Below are 21,881 nucleotides of genomic sequence, written 5' to 3' on the forward strand. Positions count from 1 at the left end.
CTTTGAGTGTAGGGATAGCTTATACCCTCAATTTCTTGACTTTCCTAGTGTTCTGTTGGGACACACCTCCCTCCCTGATTTTCCTAGTGTTCTGTTGGGACACACCTCCCTCCCTGATGTCTGTTTGTCATCTGTTACCTTACATTGCCCTCCAATCTGGTACATTTCTTTCTATCCTTCCCTCCATGATGTCACCTACCTCTTACTCTGTTCCTCCCCCTTCTCTAACTCTTACACTACTCAGAAAGTGCTCATTACCTATGTGGCAGTGTGATTCAGTATTGTAACCCTCATTTACATAGGATTGCCTACTAATGCTTAGTTACATATCTTACAGAGCTTCCCCCTTGACAACCACTAGCGGAGGCCATATTGTTTTAGTCTGCAAGTCCTCCATTGACATTCCATGTAATACATAAATCCCACAATTGTGGGCTTATAAGCTTCTGTTTCTTCTTTTTTTTTTTTTTTTTTTTTTTTTTTTTTTTTTTTTTTTTTCTTTTTTTTTTTTTTTTTTTTTTTTTTTTTTTTTTTTTTTTTTTTTTTTTTTTTTTTTTTTTTTTTTTTTTTTTTTTTTTTTTTTTTTTTTTTTTTTTCTTTTTTTTTTTTTTTTTTTTTTTTTTTTTTTTTTTTTTTGTTTTCTTTTTTTCATTTTTTTTTTTTTTTTTTTTTTTTTTTTTTTTTTTTTTTTTTCTTTTTTTTTTTTTCTTTTTTTTTTTTTTTTTTTGTTTAAAAAAAAGTGTTTTACAATTTGGAAAAATTTTTTGGAAAATTTTTTACCCCCTTTTAAATTTGCCCCCCTTTTTTAATTTTGGGGGTTTTAAATCTTTTGATTGGCCTGGTTTCCTTTTGGGGCCCTTTCTTTGGTTTTTTTTTATTTCAAAAAACCCCCGGAAAAAGGTTTACATGGTGCTTTCCTGTTTTATTACAGCATACATCATGTTGAATTACTGTACAAGTAGAAAACTTAAAACAATTTGTTTTGTAAAGCACAAACACAGGATGCATAGCCAGTGCATAAAATGCACTAACTGTATTTGAATGCAGTACATTGCACTGATTTTAACATGCACAAACTTTATTTGAATGTAGTACATTGCACTACAGTAAAAGACTGTACCAAATTTTATATCCACTTATAAATCATAGAAAATGCCATTGTATTTAAGTTCAAAAACCATATTTTTTTTTCAGCTCTTCTACTTTGTCTATGTACAGTTTTCGTGCTTCTTCTTGGCTGGTACCTGTTAAAGACAGGGAAATGGATTAGCAGATAATCAAGTTGCTAACATCAGCTCTACAATCTACAAGTAAAGCTACAAGTTATATGCTGCATTCGTAAGTCTCTTGCAGTAGATTCATACCGTGGATTCACTGCAATATCTGGTGCTAATAAGCACCAGTGCCTGAAGGACCATTTAATAAATGAACACCTAAAAATGTTCAGCTTTTAATGTTACCTTTGCTAAAGCATCCTCAGCTTCCTCAGGAAATTTTACCCTAAAAACAATGGGGGACCCATGTCAGAGTCCAAACCAGATTAACTCAGAACTCTTAATGGTACAGGATACCTTATGGGTCTTCACAAAACCAAAAGTCTTGCAGAGTAACTACTTGAGCGCTTAGACGACTGCCTTGGAAATCCCATTTCTAGGATTTTAACTTCTAAAAGGCATTCCCCTTAATGGACCCAATAAAGCTCGGTGCTACCTTCATACATATAAAAGGAGACTTCTAATTTAAACCAAAAAGATATATCTGCTAGTACTCTGTCCCAATCTGGGAAACAAGATAAGCTGCCACCTCACTTAAGCAGGTGACATGAGTTGGCAACAAGACTTGCTTCATAAAAAGGAACAACCTTCCCCTTTGCCAAAGGGTACCCTGCATTTACACTACAAGCTCTGTGCCTGCCCAGTTATGTATGTTAAGCCCTCAACAGAAGCGATGAATACTCACTACACCATAGCTGTTGCAGATGCATTGGCCATCCAGAGAAACTTTCTTGGGACATAAATGTAGCTGCGACACAGGAAATCCTTACAAAAGCATTTCAAGCCAATAATGTAATTTGGCACGGTTACATGGCAAATCTGATTTACATTAATTTGCTTTAATTTGCTTTAATCTTGATGCTGGTTTCCTTGCTTTCTTTGTGTTATTTCAACTGGAATACAGAAAGCTGTGCAACTGTACATGTTCGAAGGCTCACTGCTGCAGTTGCTCAAGCTATGTGGTTATAACCCGAGGATATAACAGCTGATACCAAAGTTTCAGGGCACCTTCCATGCACCCAAAACTGTTGAGAGCGTGAGCTGATGAGTTTGGGCACCAAGCCCTTCAGAGCTTTCATGCATTTTATCTGCAACATGTGGGACAGAGTCCCCCCAGCTACTCCAATCCTGGGAGGCCCTTACGGAAGGATATTCCTGAGCACCGCAGAGCCAAAGGATGCTCTAACCCTAGAAATCAGATCTAATTTGTAATGGGAAATGAAGGTATGTGAAATGGCCCAGGTCGCTGCTGCACAAATGTCATCCAAAGGTACCCTAGACTAAAAGGCAGCAGAAGTCGCCATGGACCTGATAGAGTGAGCCTTAACAATACCAGGAGGAGATCAACCTTTTGCTTTGTAGGCATGTGAAATGCAAAGAGTGATCCATCTGGCCAAAGAAACTTTAGAAATAGCTTTTCCCAGAAATGCTTTGGAAAAGGAAACAAAAAATTGGTCAGTCTTGCGGAAATACTTCATTCTATGAAGAGCTGTCTATGAACATCTAACAAATGAAGTTTGTATTCACCTTTATTTTGGAAGCTAGGGAAAAAAACGGGCAGATTAATGGACTGGTTTACGTTTGCTTCAGATGCCACTTTGGATAAGAAGGAAGGATTACTACGGAGAGAGACCCTATCCTTGTGGAAGACCAAATACAGAGGCACAGCAGACAGAGCTTGAAGCTCAGAAACCCTCCTAGCAGATGTAATGGCGACTAGGAAAGCCGTCTACCAGGACAAAAATTTCAAATCCACCGAAGCTGCAGGTTCGAACGGAGCCACCAATGCCTGTAAAACAAAGGTAAGGTCCCCAAGGAGGCACTGAATCCTTGACAGGTGGTGGACGCAACAGAAAAGTACCTTTAAGAAAAGCCTTACACAACCTAGAGGAGGCTAAGGCAATGTTGTCTTCACCAACATGAAAATTAGAAATGGCTGCCAACTGTACTTTCACTGTGGAGGAACTAGCTCCTTGCTGAAAAATGCCAGACAGGAAATCCAACACCGCCGGAACAGGGGCAGTAAAGGGATCTAGATTTCTCTGAGGCCCAAATGGAAAAGCGCTTCCATTTACCGCAATAAAGTTTCCTAGTGGAATCTTTAAGAGAAGTCACCAGAATGGATTTTACCGGGGATGAAAGACCAGGAGTCCTGGCAATCAATGGAACTGGAGCAGCCAGTCTGTCAGCTTGAGGCTGCCCAGATCGGGCAGACGGGCCCCGATGGGAGATATCCTGACAGGGATCCAGAACCCACAGGGGAGCTATGAGAGACCACCAAAGGAATGGGAACCAAACCTGATGAGGCCAGAACGGACAGGGAGGATAACTTTACACCGCAGTCTGCAAGCTTTCTGAAGAAACTTCGGAATGACTGGCAATGGTGGATAAGCATACAGAAGACCGGGGGGGCCAAGTATGGAATAGAGCATCTCTGGGGACTTCCCCTGGTGAGAGAATCAGAGCGAAGAACTCACTGCACTTCACACTGGAAGGAGATGCGAAGAGATCGCAGCACGGCCTACCCCATGCAAGGAAGATCGCAGCATGGCCTACCCCATGCAAGGAAGATCTCCTCCGCTACTGACTGTTTCAGAGACCACTCGTACGGCATCAGAAAAGCCCAACTCAATCTGTCCACTAAAATGTTGGAGCACCCCGGGATGTTCATTGCCATCAGAAACCAACCGGTGGAGATTGCCCATTCCCACACTCTCATGGCCTCTCGACATAGGGGGTAGGATATGGTCCCCCCCGGCTTGTTGATATACCAGACAACCAACATGTTGTCCGACTGAATTGCAATCAATCCGCAAGGAAGGACAGTGTGAAAGGCTTCCAATGCTAAAAGCACTGCCCTCCTCTCTGGAACATTTTTGTGCAACTTGGTCTCTGACTGGGACCATGTGCCTTGGACTGTCCTTCCCAGTGCCCCCCCACCACCAGAGCTGGGAGGTGTCCGTGGTCACTGTGGCTTGGACTAGAGATGAGGCGAAGAGGTGTCCTTCAGATATCTCTGGTGAACTTAACCACCAAAGAGACATCCTGTAGACGTGACTGATCTTGATCGGAAATTACATGGGCAGGTCTAGCCAAGACCATTGAACAGCCAGAGTCCATTTTAGAACCTGCATATGAAGGCGCGCACAACAGAAAAATCGATATGGAGGCAGCCATGGAGCCCAGAGCCTGCAGAACCTTGCTCGCCTTTGGAGACTTGGAATTCACTATCTGAGCTGTGTGGCACCAGAGGTGTAGGATCCTGTCGAGTTAAGAATACCTTAATCTGCAAAGTGTCTAGCCATGCCCCAATGAAGTCTAGAACTTGTACTGGTTGCAAATGGGATTTCTGAACATAGAACTTGTACTGGTTGCAAATGGGATTTCTGAACACTGACCAATTCCCAGTAGATCTGCCAACCAAATGAAGTAATCTCGGGCCAGACAGGTGATGCTTGTTGGGCGCAGCGAAGAGCCAGTTGTCCAGGTATGGAAACACCTGAACACCCTGAAGCCTAAGGTGAGCCATTACCTTGGTGAACACCCTGGGGGCTGTGGTGAGACCAAAGGGTAGGGCTCTGAACTGAAAATGACTGGCTCCCAGCTGGAAGCGCAGAAACCTCCTGGAGCTTCTGTGTATCTGATGTGGTAGTAAGCATCCTGGAGGTCTAACTAGCACATCCAGTCCAGTCGCACTCTCGGAAATCAAGTAGAATGGACTGTAGGATGACTATCCGGAATTTTCGTTTCGCTGTTTGGCTACAGACAGGTTTAATGTTGACACGTCTAGAATGGGCCTGAAGTCCCCAGTCTTCGGCACAAAAAAACCTTTAGTAGACGCCTGATCCGGACCGATAGGGGCGGACCTGTTCGATGGTTCGTTTGAGAAGCAGCTTTGAAATCTCTAGAGCGGCGGCCTTCCTGTGAGCAGGTGGAACATCCAGGAGGTGTTTTGGAGTATTGGGGGGGGGGGCAACAAATGGTATAGTGTAACCTCTGGATATTATCTGCAACACCCAGTGCTCTGTCGTAATGTACTCCCATGCCGCTGGGTGTAAGGACAATCTTCCCCCGACTGCCTCCAGAGTAGGACAGTCGGGCAACCCCTCACGGCTGCTGACTGGGTCTATCAGAAAAGGGTTCCCTAGACCCAAAATTCCTGGGACCCCCCTCTACCTCTGGGTTTGCATCGATCCTCTCCCCCTCTGCCTCTGGGGAATAGTTGTCCTGAGAATCCCAGGAAAACAGATTTTCGGAACCACATCATCTTCTGCCCTCTGATTCCTGGAGAAGGACCGCTGAGGGTTAGAGAAGTGGATGCCGACGGCAGACAAAGTCTTCTAGTCCTTTTCGCTCTGGACAAGTGCGTCACGTACTGTCTTCCCAAAAAGGGAAGAACAGTCATAGGGAGCGTTGATAAACTGCACCTTGAAAGGGTCCGCGAATTGCCAACCTGAGCCAGGTATGATGCCTCATGGCAATGCCTGCCCCAGTCACCCTAGCTGCTCCTTCCATGGCATGGGGAAAAGAAGCCGCATCCACGCGTTTTGAGAAGAACTTCAGAGCAGACATTCTCACAGAGAACTGTCCTGCGGCGATAAAGACTCTGGGGGCAACTCGGCAAATTCTGAAACAAGGTCTCGCTGAAGCCGGATCACGTGCCAAATAACTCAGTGCACGGATTGAAAAGGTTGCTGAGGAATAGACGCGCTTCCCAAACCTATCCACCAACCTGGATTCCTTGTCTGGGAGGTGGACTGAGGAACTCTCCTGGGCTAGTCTTTTCTTTGTGGCTGCTGCAACAGACATGGTACCAACTGGGGCTCCTTTTGACCAAGGTGGTCTGTCAGAAGGGGAGATCAAATTTTGTCAGGGCGTTTGGGGATGGGCTCTACAGTGTCAGGCTCCTTCCATGCCCGCTTGGTGATAAGGTCCACCAATTGGGGCTGACCAACTTTGGGGCTGACCAACTTCCCCTCTGGCAGAAGATCTCCAGGATTTCTCCGAAGGAGACGTCTTCGGGAGGTGACCTGGGGGAACCTTCTCCATCTAAGTCAGTGTCCATAGTGAGGGACTCGGGGGAGTCCAAGTGCCTCCTTTTGCACTTGCACTTAGTGACCCTCTTCAGTGGGACTCTGAAGGGGATTCATGAGCCATAGTGGTTTCCTCAGGGAAATTAACCTGAGGATCCTCTGGCACAGGCTGTCCGAGACAGGATGAAGGGAGTAGTCGCCAAATCCAGGGGGGCCTGGGTGGAATCAGAGGGGATGGGCTGGGGTCTCAATCCCTGGGTGAGAACCCTCTCCACCACGAAGGCAGAGGGAGAGTGGACCTCCTTAGCACCCAGCAAGGAAGACTCCCTCCCCAGATCCGAAGCGGGGACCGGAGCCGAAGCAAGGGTAGCCTGAGGAAATGGGTCGGATCCATAAAGGTCTGAGCCAAAGAATACATTCCCTCGGGTCCGACTCCCTGTCCACGGCTCAGTCTTGTTTGGATCCGAACTAATCCGCAGAGGAACTCAAGGTAACAGCCAGAGTCGAGGTTGGAGAACAGTCAGCGCAGAGCTACAAGCTCTGAAAATCCTCAGATCCAAGAGTCCCGAAGCACTTGATCGGGGAAGGAGAGATAGGGCGGAAAAGAGGCATATGAGGCATGGAGGTCCCCCCTCCAAAGGGAGAGGGGCCTGGCAAGACTCCCATCTGTATTTGGGTCTGAATGAATCTCCTCATCATCCTGTCCATGTCCAATAAACTAGAGTCTACCTCGAAGAGGCCACAGACTCGGATCTGCCAGGTCTGCGCAATGGGGAGGAAGGCCTCTGGTCCAAATGTTCCAACAGCTCTGGTGAGAAATGAGGAGACCGGAGCTGTGGAGAAACTGGCCTCATGGCCTTAGAATTGGGACTAAGAAAGAGCTCCCTGTCCGGGGATCTGTTGCAATGCCTGTCCTTTCTCTTGTCCCTATCCTCTCTGCGCCTGTCTTTTTTCCTTGTCAGCCACGCTGACTGTAGATTTGTCTTTTAGACTCAAGAGGGAGGTAGAGTCCTTGTCTTGGTGGGAGGTTTGAGCACTAGATACCCAGGCCATGGCAGATTCCAGCATGGAAGCGAGGAGAAGGCCTTTGGCTACTAACTTGACCTTCCGATCCCCAAGGGCCCTGGAATTGAACCCGGTGCAGATAGCACATTGAGTGGACAAATGTGCCACTCCCAAGCAAATCACACAGTGCGACCATCAGCTGGGGAGAGCTTATGGCCACACACTGTACATTTCTTGAAAACAGATTTTGGCTGTCCTGCACCCAAAAAGAAACTACTACCTAACAGACAAACCACACACAAACACAGGTAGGGGAAAGGCAGGTCTAAAAACTACCAAGTTAACAAACTTTTTTTTTTTTTAAACAGACGAGCAAGCGCTACACTAAACAAGGGGAGGAAGAGAAAAAAAAAATTACACACACTAGATTTAAGAATTAATAACACTTACTATCCCTGAGCTCAGAGCAAAGGAGACCACGATGCACACTACTGGCATGGCAAACTAGATCTAGGGGAAGATAGGAGATGGTAGGGCATTATGGGTAAGGGGAGGAGCTCTGAGCAGATGCTAGAAAAAAAGTTGCCGGCTCGGATCTGTATACCCACAGGTTGCAGATAACTACTTCGGATCTAGAGTTGAATGCTTTGACAAGAGCAAGCATCTCGTTTGTGCCTTTGTTTCAGATGCATTGTATTTTTATCCCTTTGATACTGCTTTCCAAGCAAATTGAGTCTGTGCTGACTGCTTTGGAGCAGGAGAGGATAAAGGGGAGACCTGGATTCAGGGATATTTGACATCCACCAGGTGATTTCATCTCAGAAATCCCAGATTTTGAATCTAAAAAGAATGAGTTGGTGCTAGGACCAAAGAGACTTCAAGATACCACTGCATCTTTTTCCCTTGGAGTCTTACCAGAGATCATGAGAATTACAGACACCATGAGACACTGAATCCTGAGTATTCCCCCTTGCAGTGACCAAAATCTGAATGGAAAACCCTGGAATAGAGCAATTTTTTTCCTGTGAAAGAAAAGCTATACGAACACAAACCTGTGCGATTCAAGATGGCTTAAATGCTCTGTTGGAAACCTAGCCTCTGTTAACAGCTGTCACCCAAGTGAAACTAGTGACATTTTGAAAAAGATGGCAAAGATAAGCACTTCTTAAATTAAAGGTTACCAAAAAACTTTTATGGAGGAAGGAACTAAGTCTTTGGCACTACTGCATATGGTTTAGGAAAGATCTAGAATTGTCCTACAGGCATTTTCCCCCTTTGGCACCAAAACCATAGAATAAAAAAACTTCCCCAACTAGGAAGGAAATGTTTCCATTATCCTAAGATACCATGTGCTGTAGGACATGAGGGAACAGACTGGTTTGGTCTGAAGTGTGGAATAATTAACTCCCTGGACAGAATTTCTTCCCACTGCCATCTGTAACACTGAACCAGACTGAACACATTTGTCTGAAAATTTTTGCCAAGAGATAAATGGAGAATCAGACTTAATGAAAGGGATAAGGGAAGGTCAGGGTGAGAAGAATATAACAAGGTCCATTAATATAGTCATTCTGCCTTGATTGCCTTTTGTTTTGGGGCTTCTTGCTTTTTCGTACCTCCATGTATTTTATGTGCAACTGTAATCTGCTGAGACAGTTTCCTTTCCAAAACTAAACAAGGGAGCAGAACATCCCCTTGAAAATTTGAGGGTTGAAAACATCTTGACTCATAAACTAAACCTCTACCCAAGAGAGAATTTAAAGTCTCATTTTACATCTGGGAAGTTTTGGACAATGGTACTGTGAAGGATGTTTGTCTGGCTGCAGTGCTTACAGAGTAATACACATTTAAACTGAGTAGTGACCCGAGAAGTTGAAGCTAGACCACAAAGTAGATTACTACTCACAAGAAAGGACTGCATATAAAACAGTCATACCTTCACAATACCAGGGGAGCATGGCCAAGATGGTGAGCAGCTAACAGCACTGTTTAGCTCTGCATTTTTCAAAATTTGGACTTGGGTTTAAACATCTGCTGAAAGATTTCTTACAAAAGAAAAAAGTCTGAAACCGTATTTCTTTTTCCCGTCAAGAAATCTAGAAAATTCTCAGAATGAGCCACTCGAAGCCGTGTACAGAACAGTACAATGAAAGGATACAGGCTATACCAAGGAACATCAGTGAGCCATCTGCAGAGATAAATTAGAAAGCAAAATGGACAATTTCAAAGTGGAATGTAAAAATAAGCTAGACGTGCTGATTGAATCTTAATCCTAAATCTTTAGTATAGAAGAGGCAATGTCTGATTTTGATAGATTACCTGAAAAACTGAATTTCTTCTGAAACAAAATTAACACCCAAGACAATCTAGAAAGATCAGATTTATGGGATTCCTGAAAGAGGGAGTATGACTCACTTTCTAACTCCTCTTCAAAAAAGCCCACCTTCTCCAAGGTCAGTGATCACAAGATTTTTCTGAAGTAAAGATAAGGATCTAGTCTTAAAAGCTGCACAGACTAATTATCCAGTTAAAAATAAAACTGGATGTTATAACAACAATGACCATTATACAATAATGTATAAGCGAAAAGTGCCACTTGTTAAAAGCTTAAATATTAAAGCATAAATCTTTTTCCAGCAAAAATAAGGGATTTGCCTTCCAGAAAGATTAACACCTTGGAAGATGTAGTGGACTATACAGAAAAATAAAATTCTAGAGAAATAAAATTGACAGGAATCTAAACTTTGAAGAGAAACGCAACAAGAGATGGTGGCTAAAGACGACAGTAAAAAACTGAAGGACAAATGAAAAGAAATCAATTTCATGGTTATGACAATTCAAACAATTGCACTGCACAAATCCTTTCTTTCTCTACTTCAAAATGGTTACTAGTTCCCTTTGAGTTTGAACTATTCATGTTATTAAAAAAGGATTATGATAAAACTTATGTTAGGTGGCACACTGACCTCTTGGCATAGCTGAGTAATGTACTATTGCTACAATACAAGAAGCAACAAATGACACTAAGGAAAGTTACATTCTGGGTTCTTTCAAGTAGTAGTGTGCTACCAAGTATACATGACATGCAATAGCACCCACGAAATACACATGTTTATAATATGGCATCTTACTAGTGAAGTATATCAAATAAGAGTAGCACTCACTTTTACACACTAAACCTAGATCACACAACTGTCACTAACATCTCATACTACTTGCTGAATCATTAATGGAAAGGAGTGTAATGGCTCTTTTTGGTGCTTGGGATACTTTGAGGTTTATTTGTTTTTATTTGGTGGTTTGGATGGGGTTTGAGGGATTGGTGTACGGTGTGGAAGTAGATTGGATTCAATTGGAGGTGTTGTGTGAACTGCAACTGATGCACTGCTCATTTTCAAGCTCTTACCATGAAAACCAGCTTGAAACTTAGAATTATGAACTTTGCGACGCTGCAGGAGTTCTGAAAATTCCAAGAACTGTCTAGGTTATTTCTTCCTGTCTAAAAGTGAATCGTACACCAAAATGTCAAAGGCAAGTTCTATAATAAGCAAGACAGTAACTGCATTCTAAACCACAGTCAGTTATTATAGTTCTGAATGCTCGACACTCAGTACACAACACGCAACAGCACCTAGGAAAATTACTGTACTATAAAACAAAGTAAAAAAAATAGCTTCTTGCACACAATTATTGGACTAGGAGGACTAGCTTGAAGCAGCTTAATCATGAGCACTTTTGTGATGCTGCTGAAGTTCTAAAATACCAAGAGCTGTCCCGGTTACTTCCAGTCTAAAAGCAAGTCATACTTTGGAGTCGGAATGCTTGCAGTATACCAAAAGGATAGTTTATGCATCATCTTATAAAATAACTAAAATAGGACTGTTTTAGTGAATTTTAATGACAATACATAATTGTTCTGAGAAAAGTTTGATTCTTAAAAGGGAAAATTTTACCATTAGACATGACAGTTAAGGAAAAAATAGAACCGATTATAACAGTAGTACTAGTTCTAGTTATCACAAGGGTAAATATAAATGTTCTGTTATGACACTACACTAGGTTTATAGCTAAAATACAAAACCTAGTAATATAGTAATTGTCCAAGACAGTTTAAAAACAAAGATAATATGCATATAGTTAAAAATGGTCTTAAAAGGGTTGGAGGTTAGCATAGTGGTTAAGGTACTCGCCTTATAGGCACAAGGTGCAGGGCTGGATTCTCACATGGTCATGGACTGGGCTTGAAATGACCCACAAAGACAATTAGCCTGATACTGATAGATGAGCTTATGATGTACAACTTTACATAGCAACTAAAATTAAATACGACCTACAAGTTGGACTTCCTCCTCCTAGTACACCAGGGAAACAGCATGAGGTACAGGGAAAGATTGTTTGTTCAACTTTGATTATGAACACCTGCTTAACTTTTCTTAGTCAAAACTTACTGACAGGCTTTATGATGCATACTAAAAAAAGATACGTTCATATGAATCAGAAGCATGAGCTAAGCTTTCTTACTCTAATGGAGAGTTTTAGAGGTAGATTTGGTCTTTCAACAAGCTAGGAATACATTATTCCATGGTAGACTGTTTTAGGGTTACATCACTGGGTAATTTGTTTCAAAAGTTCTGTCTGTAGCTGATGTATACAAGTTCTGCATATAAATGCAATTTAATTGGTTTCTTATACAAATAAGAATGTCCGATTTGCATGTATATCTTAATATTAATGGACTGAATAATCCAGTAGCGAGGGAGTCTGTTCAAATACTTGCAATTACATAATGCTCAGTTTCCTGTAGAAAGGGTTATAAAAAAAAAAAAAACTTTCATTAAAAGATTTTTGGTTCTTGCTTTCAAGCTAAGAGACACAGAACAATTGTCTCAATGTCACAGTGAAGTTTCAATAGTTTCATGTCCCATTTGTCCATTACTGGACCATAATGCTGGCCTTTATTTTAAAAGCAGACAATCCAATACATCAGAGTACCACGTTAAAAAGGATTCAAGGACTGCTATGTTACAGATCTAAAATAAACCTGAATAATGAGGTAGCTGATACTGTCCCGTGGGATTAACTAAAGGCTTAAATAGAAGAGTTACAAGCCATATTAGTAAAACGAGAGAATGCAACAAAATGATCAAAGTTCAGACAGACCATTCTAAACTTTTAGTTATGTACTCACCATAACTTCAGATGTTTGGGATCCATCTCGCCTACATTCTGAATGATGGGTTGTATGCCAAAGAGCGAAGTCTCTTACTGGCTGAGCTTACCATATCCCAGGATGCACCACTACCAGTCCCCCAGATCTAGTTTGTCCGCATACATGCACACATGCATACCCTGCTTATATAACATCGTCAGATGAAACAAGATAAAACAGTAGAACTCAAAACCGTTCAATCTCTTCTGATCCCCAAGGCAGGGGGAAGGAGGGTGGGTAGGAATGTGAGATGGATCCCAAACATCTGAAGTTATGGTGAGTACATAACTAAAAGATGTTATGTGATCCTATCTCGCCTACATTCTGAATGATGGGACAGCGTCCTAGCACCTGAATCCTGGGTGGCTCACTGGAAAACACTCCTGAGTACCGTGGAACCAAATGAAGCTCGTCCTCTAGATGCCACATCCAATTTGTAGTGGGAAATGAAAGTGTGCGGATTGGACCAAGTAGCCGCGGCACAGATTTCTGATATAGCGAGCTTGGAATGAAAAGCTATAGAAGTAGCCATAGCTCTGGTAGAATGAGCCTTGATAGATGTTGTAAGTTGCTTATTGAAGAAGAATAAGTCTGAGTTATGCAATCTCTGATCCATTTTGAGATAGTAGCTTTTGTGATGGTTTGGCCCAGTTTATTATCTGAGAAGGACACAAACAACTGGTCTGACTTACGAAGTTGCTGAGTCCTGTCTAAATAGAAGCGTAACTGCCTGTGAACATCCAATTTATGAAGAGTGTATTCTGCTTCATTGGAGAATTTTGGGAAGAAAACCGGTAGCTCTAGAGATTGTTGTAGGCAGAAACTAGAACAGACCTTTGGGACAAAGGATGGATTAGGCCTAAGTGATACTCTATCCTTGTGGAAAATCAAGTACGGTGGCTTAATAGACAGGGCTTGAAGCTCTGAAACTCTTCTTGCGAGTAATTGCAACTAAGAAGGCAGTTTTCCAAGACAGATATTTTAAATCGCATGTAGCAGCCGGTTCGAAGGGGAGATGTTAATACACCAGATCAAGATCCCACGGAGGTGCAGGATGAAAAATTGGTGGTCTTAATAGGTTCGCACCTTTAATGAAAGTTTTGCATAGTCTGCTGCTCATCAAAGGAGGATCCATGGATTCGTGGAATTTAGAGATAGCCGCTAGTTGGACTTTAATAGTTGAGACGGAAGATCCCTGATTAAACAAGGATGTTAAAAATTTCAAGACCTCTGGGACAGGAGCAGTGATAGGGTCTAAGCCCTTGAGTTGAGCCCAGATAGCAAACCTCTTCCACTTACTAAGGTACAATTTGTTAGTGGTGGGTTTGTGGGCGAAGATAAAATGTGAACAACTTCGGCTCTAGAGTGTGCCTTCTAACTAAAGTCGGAAGTGGAGGAGCCAAGCTGTCAATTTCAAAGATTGAAGGGACTGATGTCGAAGTCCCGACTGATGGATTAGCAAGTCCGGAATCAGGTCTAAAGTCCACGGATCGTCCACTGCATGCTTCTTCAGGTAGGGAAACCACACCTGACGAGGCCAGTACGGGGCAATCAGAATCATTGAAGACCCCAGTTGAGAGGCTTTTTGAATAACTCTGGGAAGAAGCGGAATGGGAGGAAAGGCATAAAGTAGCCCTGTTGGCCAAGGTTGTGCTAGAGCATCCATGGCTGGTACTCCCTGATGTGGGATCAAGGAGAAGAACCTTTGGCACTTGGTGTTTAATGGAGTTGCAAATACCCATCTCCTGAAAACCTGAGCTGTTACGGTGTGGTTTAGAGACCACTCGTGAGGAGAGAGAATTGTCCTGCTCAATTTGTCTGCCAAGATATTTGACTTTCCCGGGATGTAGGTCGCTACCAAGAAGCGGTTGGTAGCTACAGCCCATTCCCACACTCTCATGGCCTCTCTGCAAAGGGGGTATGATCTGGTCCCTCCTTGTTTGTTCAGATACCAAACCACCGACATGTTGTCTGTGTGGATGGCGATGATGCCCTGAGGAAGAAACTTGTGTAAGGCTTGTAGGGATAGAAGTACAGCCCTCATCTCCAACACATTGATGTGGAGAAGAGCTTCGTCTGGAAGCCAGGAGCCCTGAACTAGCCTGCCCAGACAATGCCCCCCACCCTATCTGGGAGGCATCTGTCGTCAGGGTAACCACTGGAGAGGGAAGAACAAAGGGTTTCCTTGATCCAAATTGGATGTCTGAAGCCACCAGCGAAGGTCCCTTTGCATATATCCGTAATCATGATGTGATGATTGAGGGAAGATCCTGAAAGGACCATTGCGTTGACAATAGCCACTGAAGAATCCTCATGTGCAATCTTGCCAGAGGGACTAAAGAACCGTGGCAGACATTGAGCCTAGAACTTGTAGAACCATCCTGGCTGGGGCTTTGGATCTCGAGATCAGAGCTTGAACTTGGCCCTGTAAAGTTTGGATCCTTTCGGCAGGAAGAAAGCATCAATCTTGAGTCTATCTCTGCTCCTATGAACTTTATGCGTTGAGAGGGCAGCAAGACAGACTTTGACCAATTGAATGTAATCCCCAGGGTAACACCCAGGAGATGGTGGCTTTGAGGTTGTCCATTAGTAGATGCCTGGTGGTGGCAGTCAGGAGCCAGTCGTCCAGATAGGGAAACACTTGGAATCCAAGACTTCTCAGGTGAGCCGTCACTACTGCCAAACACTTGGTGAACACCCTGGGGGCTGTGGTGAGACCAAAGGGCAGGCGCAAATTGGTAATGACTGACTCCCAGGCTGTCCTGGACGCCTGATGTATCGGTATGTGATAATAGGCGTCCTTGAGGTCTATGGAGCACATCCAAACATCCTTCTCCAACAATGGGAGAATGGATTGTAGCGTGACCATTGAATTTGGATTTCGTGACGGATTGGTTCAGTCTGCTGAGATCAATATTGGTCTCAGGTCCCCTGTCTTTTGGCACTAAAAGAACCTGGAGTAATTTCCTGATCCGATCTGGTCTGTGGGGACCGGTTGGATGACTCCTTTTCTAGCAGCTTTAAAGCTTCTGCGGCTGCCATTTCCTTGACTGGGTGGTGGGTCCGGGATTCTTTTGGACGGTGGGGAGTATGTGAATGGGATGGTGTAACCTCCGGCAATGATCCAGCACCCATCTGTCCTGAGTGATTGACTCCCAGGCTTTTAGGTGCTTAAGCGACACCCGACTGGCTCGCAGCACAGCCGGGCAATCCCTCATGGCGTGTGGGAGGCTGAAGAGCCACGAAAGGACTCATGGTCTCCAGAATTGTGGGGCCCTCTGCCGCCTCTGGGGAATTTCCCGTCCTCTGCCTCTGGAAGGGATTCTTCCTGCTGTTGGGAGAAAAACTTACGGATTTGGAACCACATTTTCCCTCCTTTAGCCTTGGGGTAAGGCGAAGGAGTGGAATAGGCACCTCTGGCAGATAAAGTTTTTCCCTCTTGCTCACAGCGGGTAAGGGTGTCTTTAACCTTGGGTCCAAACAAGGAGGACCCATCAAAGGGAGAAGGAAGACTTGAAGGCCTCCATGAAACTGACACAAAGCCAGGCTTGTCTCCGTGAGCCACGCCTGTGCCTGCCGCTCTACCCGCCCCTTGACGCATAGGAAATGAGCCTCATGGACGAGTTAGAAATTGGCGTGATAGCCAACTGAGAGCTAACCGACTGGGCTAGCTGCTCAGGTAGGTTACCGAGAGGGAATCTGACAACTCCTTGACCAGATCCCTCTGAAGCCTGGTAAAATGTGCCAAATAATTCAGAGACCTTAAAGTAAAGGCCGCTGAAGTCAGGGTGCGCTTCCTGCCTGTCCATACTCCTAGACTCCTTATTAGGAGGATGGATGGACGTTGAAGCCTCTGCCACGTCCTGTTGTGTAGCAGATGCCACCACCATGGCATCTACAGCCACGCCTTTAGTGAGGAACTCCTTCTCGGGGAGCAGACAAAAATTTATTTGGGCGAGAAGGGACTGGTTCCACGGTATCTGGATGTTCCCTTGACAAACTAAATCCAGAAGCTCGTCGAAGGCGGAGACACCCAGGAGGCGGAGGCTGAGCCCCAAAGGCCTTGAGGAGCACTGACTCGTCAGTAGAGGGGGTTTGGATATCCAGCCGCCTCGTTGTTTGAGGATCTCTAAGATGTCTGCAAAGGAGACATCATCCGGGACCCTCTGCATCATCCAGATCAGTGTCTGAAGTAATAGACTGGAGTCCACGTGCTTCCTCTTGCACGATCTCTTCCTTGGGGTTCCTCCGAAGACAGCTCAGAAGAACCCTCAGGAGGAGGAACCCCACTGGGGTAACCTCAGGCAGGCTCCACTGACTACGGACAACTGCCAAAGACCCAGTCTCCACTCTAGGGAAGGTGCCGGTAAAGCCGGGAGATGGCGAAGAGGACTTGGCCAAGGCACTCCTCATGGCTCTGAAAGCGGACCCCAGAATCCTGGGAGTGTCCGGTCCCTGAGCCGTGATAGTCGACGGAAGACCCGCAGGGAGGCTCGGAACCAGCATAGGTCCCGAAACATCACCCCGGGTCCAGCCGAAGTCGGACCCGGCCGGGTTGGAGTAAGCCGACCCTGAGATCTCCATCGGCTCCAACAGCACCTGCTCCGGCAGAAGCAGTCGGAGGAGGAATGGCAATGGGGTGGCTCGAAGCCAACTGGGTCGGAACCGAAACAAATTTTTGGAAGACTGGGGACTGGAACAGTCTTTGGAGCACCCTGTCTATATCAGAATCTGACATCCTCGAAGACCGAGAGGAAACAGAGCGGGTCGAGCGGCCTCTCCAACGGCCCCAAAGGGCTAGGGGACCGGCTCGAGGCACTCGATGAGTATCGGCGCGAGGAATACACACCAGATTCCATCGGTGCCGAGGTGGACCGAGGAGGTCTGGCGGGCCCGGCTCCGAGCAGTGGAGCCGGCGAAGATGACGCGCCTGTCGATGCCCCACCTACCTGCTCCGAAGCCAGACGAGTCGATACTGGCGACCTCGGCTCCAGTCCTTGGGCTGAAGGAGTGGCTTGCCTTTGTTTCTTAGGGATCGGGTCCGACGGACTGGTCGGGAGCGACGCCCTTGAACCGGGCGCCCTTCTTTGGCTGGAGAAGGAGAGGATGCCAAAGCTTCTTCGAAAGAAGGTTTAATTAATCCCTTAAGAATTAATTTATTTTTCCTCTCCTGGAGGACCCTTGAGGAAAAAGAGTGACATACACTACATGATTCCTGTAAATGCTTTGCCCCTAAGCAATACACACATAGCGAGTGATCGTCCGTGATGGACATTTTGAAGCTACATTTTACACATTTCTTGAAGCCCGAAGGCCTAGGATTCTGAGACATTATAGAAATTTTTAGAGAGTAACTGTAAAGAACACTGGTGACAGACCTATAATAGGCTTACAGTTTACACTCGCAATACTCTGAGTTAGTCAAACACAGCACAAACTCTGTAAATGTAATAATTTCTCTCAGTAGTTCCTCTTTAAGGAAGAGAGATATAAGTGAAACAGAACCGAAGTCACCTACAAATAAAAGACCGGAAAGGCCTTTCCAGACAAGAGGTACTCTAGTCCACACTCACAACACAAGAATTCACCAAGTGAATTTTGTCAAACACACTCAAAACACAAGAATAGCTGTTAAAACAGCTTTTTGTAGAGAATGAAGAAATTCCTGACAGAAAAACTAGTGAAATAATCACTACTTAACTCAGCCAGCTCGAGACCACGTCTTCACTTGTTAGCGGCAAACGAGATCTGGGGGACTGGTAGTGGTGCATCCTGGGATATGGTAAGCTCAGCCAGTAAGAGACTTCGCTCTTTGGCATGGCGTGAGGATCGGCTCCGAACCCATCATTCAGAATGTAGGCGAGATAGGATCACATAACATTTAAAGTTTCAGTAACTTCAGGTATATTCAGTAAACCCTTTACACTTTCATAAACTTGCTCTTGAAGAAAATGGCTAAACTAAATCATATCAAACAAAAAATTGAACAGATATTAAAAGTATTGAAAGCTTTAAAATATTATGAAAATACAAATAACCTAGAGGACGTAGTTGAAACTTCCCCTTAGAAATCAACAAATGAACAAAGGTTCACCATTCACTAACAAAAAATCTAAAGACCATCTAAACCCAGTGTCTTTTATTATCAAAATTTTATATAAATTACTGGATGATGCAGTTAAAATATTAGATAAAATCTATAGAGAAATAAAAACTGCTGAAGTCCCCCCATCATAATTCTCCATCACCTATTTTTAAATGAAAAGTACAGGATAATACACTAGACTATGCAAATAAAAATAGAAAACATTCCATCATTTCTCTCAGTTTTGAGAAGTTTTTGACTAAGTTAATTGGGTGTACCTGACTGTGTATAAATGTCTCACCCAAGCTAACTGCATCCAAGTTAAAACAGATGGCAACCCATTATCACCTTTACTTTTTGCATTTTTGCCAATAGTATTACATCCAATAAGAACATTAGTGGTATCAAATATTTTACTAAAGAATTAGAGTTAGTTTGAAAAAAATCTCAAACTTCCGACTTAATCATAATAAAACAAGTACATTAATAAAATTAAATATTCTAACCAACTGAAATAGCAATTAAATGAAATGGCAGAAACTATGGAGAGAGTTTCCAAAAAATAACTGTATACATTTTATATAGATTAGATATTTTATATCCACACACCAACTCAGATTGCATTACAGTGAGAAAAGGGTAAATTCTCTGATCTGCACTGTACTGCGATCACTATTGTGATCTTGGAGTTTATTTATATATAAATTAACTTGCAGGGTGTGTGTGGGGGGCTCCCACCCCCAAGCAATTTTTTTTTTTTTAATGTTAAAGATCTTGATCATATGGTTCCAGCCATATGAATTCAGAGTTTCTGAAAATTTGACCATCTGACAGGAATCCGTTGGTACAACCATTATATTTTAATAAAGAAATTATACAAGCTTTAAACTGAGTCGCAAATTGAACAATTTTTTTAGCCATGAAACAATGCTTAAAGCTGGCAATTCTCCCTAATGTATTGTTTTTACAATCTTTAGTATTTCCACCAAAGAAATTGAAGATACTAACATTTTTTGGCATCCTAATGAGCCAAGTTTCCTTTGACTGGCACAGAAAAGGTCGGGGTAATGGTGGAATAGGATTTCCTGATATTCAAATTGTATGGTGCTTAAATAATTGTAAAAGCTATAGCGTTGTGGATAAATCTTACGATTCAAAATGGAAACAAATACATCAAGAAATGTACATCTCAACCAATCAAATAGTACCCAATAGTTTTATCTGGTTAAAAGATTTTTTTTTTTTATTTACATAAAATGGTATTGTAACCTCTTCTCAAATTCCCTATTTGAAAGCATTATTGCCCCTTTAAAAAATGTTAGAATGTGAACATTCTGGAAAGACGCAATATTTTCCAAGTTTCCAACTGCATATACAAATGACTGCTTAGAAACTCTACTTCAAACTGCTAGCACTGAAACAAATTTATTGGCATCAATTCTTAAATGCTACTGATAGACAAGATTGAGAATCAGTAAGTTTACAAATATTTAGAGATTTTGTGAACACGAGGTGCATTTACCCTAGATAAGAAATTGTTCCCTAAACTTAATATCAATTAAAAATAAGAATTTTATAAATTTGTGACAAATGATCACACAATTCCTATTGGCACGACTGCTCAAAAAAATAGTAAAGGCTGCTCTGAAGAATGCAATATTAAAATCTAGAGTCATTTTGGAAAATTTCAGTTGCAAATTTTTACATTTAATTTCATTAGGAGTGACACATATGGTATATGTACATGAAGTCCTCTTCCCTTTTCAGAAAATATTCAAGCTCTATGGTCAAACAGATGTACTATTTTAATGCTCAGATTCCAGAGAACAAAAGCTGAAGTGCCTCTGGTCTATTCTTGCTATAGCCAGAAATGAATTACTAAGTTGATGAGCAGAATTACCCCATCTAGTGATGGAATTTATTAGTATGGCAACAATTGTTTGCAGTAATGAACTGTATACTATAAAGGTGAGAAAGTACAGTTGTGTACCTACCATAAATGTAGATGTTAGAGTGTATTCACTACTGCAGTCATTACACTTGGGTTATCCTGCTGGCAGGCTACCCGCAGTCGGCCGGCCTGAATTCAAAGTCCTGGTCCGGCGTTGGTTGCGGTCGCCTCTTCCCTGAGGACAGTGCGCCAGGGGTATAAAAGATGCAGCAGATGCCATTTTCTCAGTTTCTTGCCCCAGATGTCAGGTGCCCCCAAAAGGGTAGGCTGTAAAAATTATGGACATAAAGCATGCACATAACCATCTACAAGCAAATACACCACATATGTTGTATAGAATAGAGAGGTACACCACATATGTTGTATAGAATAGAGGGGTGCAGATAAGTCCCAGCAAAGAAAAAAGGAGGATGGTGGGAGGGTAACCTGGACTGCAACAGTGAATACACTAACATCTACATTTACACAACTGTACTATGTTCATAGTGTTTCACTGTTGCAGTCATTACACTTGGGTTGAATCCCAAAGCTGAGGTTGGGTGGCTGGGCCTAAATAGGAGTTTGGAGTGGCTATGAGGCCCTGCAGAACTGCAGTGGCAAAGCCTGCTCTGGATTTAGAGTAGAGAGGAAAATGGTAGTGCTTTGCAAAAGTGTGCATTGAAGTCCATGTTGCAGCCTCCAAAATATCCTTGGTTGTACTCCTCTGACGGAGGCTGCTGAGGTGGCTGCTGCTCTGGTAGAATGTGGCCTAATGCCCTTTTGGCACAGATTTGCCATGTTGTGAATAGCAGAACCAAATGCAGTGGCCTATCCATTTTGAAATAGTCTGCTTTGAAATGGCTTTTCCTTGGGAACCTGCAGCATATGCCACCAAGAGTTGCTCAGTCTTTCTGAAGGCTTTAGTCTTGTCCAAGTAAAAACGTAGCTGTCTGTGTATACCCAAAGTATGCAGAACTCTCCCCCTTATTCTGTGGGTTTGGATAAAAGGTAGGCAAAATGTATGGTTTGGTTAAGAGCCACGCTGGACACTACCTTAGGCATAAATGTAGGGTTTTGTCCTTAGAGAAACCCTGTCCTGATGGAAAATAAAAAGTTCCACAGCCATTAGTGCCTGTAACTCAAGACTCTTCTTGCTGAAGTTATTGCTAGGAGAAGAGCGGTTTTCCATGACAAGTATTTTAGCTCTGCTGTATTGGCTGGTTGGAGCTCTTCTTGGAGGTCTTATGTTTTTGGCCCCTCTGAGAAACTGTCTTAGCAGTTGAGGAGAAAAAAATAGGAGTGTCCGTATTGTAATGAGCTGAAATGGCAGAGGCATGGATCCTAA

At 43.3% G+C, this 21,881-nt stretch overlaps 1 protein-coding gene across 1 annotated transcript in view; it reads right to left on the reverse strand.

Moving 5' to 3' along the window:
* Positions 1-901: 901 nt before the first annotated feature.
* DBI (diazepam binding inhibitor, acyl-CoA binding protein) overlaps positions 902-21,881 on the reverse strand; it is a 99,916-nt gene continuing 78,936 nt past the window's right edge. Inside the window, exon 4 of the mRNA XM_044074995.1 lies at positions 902-1,244. Coding sequence (XP_043930930.1) covers positions 1,171-1,244 — 74 coding nt within the window. The 3' untranslated portion in view covers positions 902-1,170. The remainder of the gene's footprint in view (positions 1,245-21,881) is intronic.

The sequence above is a fragment of the Protopterus annectens genome, chromosome 6.part0 (genome assembly GCF_019279795.1).
Source record: "Protopterus annectens isolate FY-2018-M chromosome 6.part0, PAN1.0, whole genome shotgun sequence".
In the NCBI taxonomy this organism is placed as follows: domain Eukaryota; kingdom Metazoa; phylum Chordata; order Ceratodontiformes; family Protopteridae; genus Protopterus; species Protopterus annectens.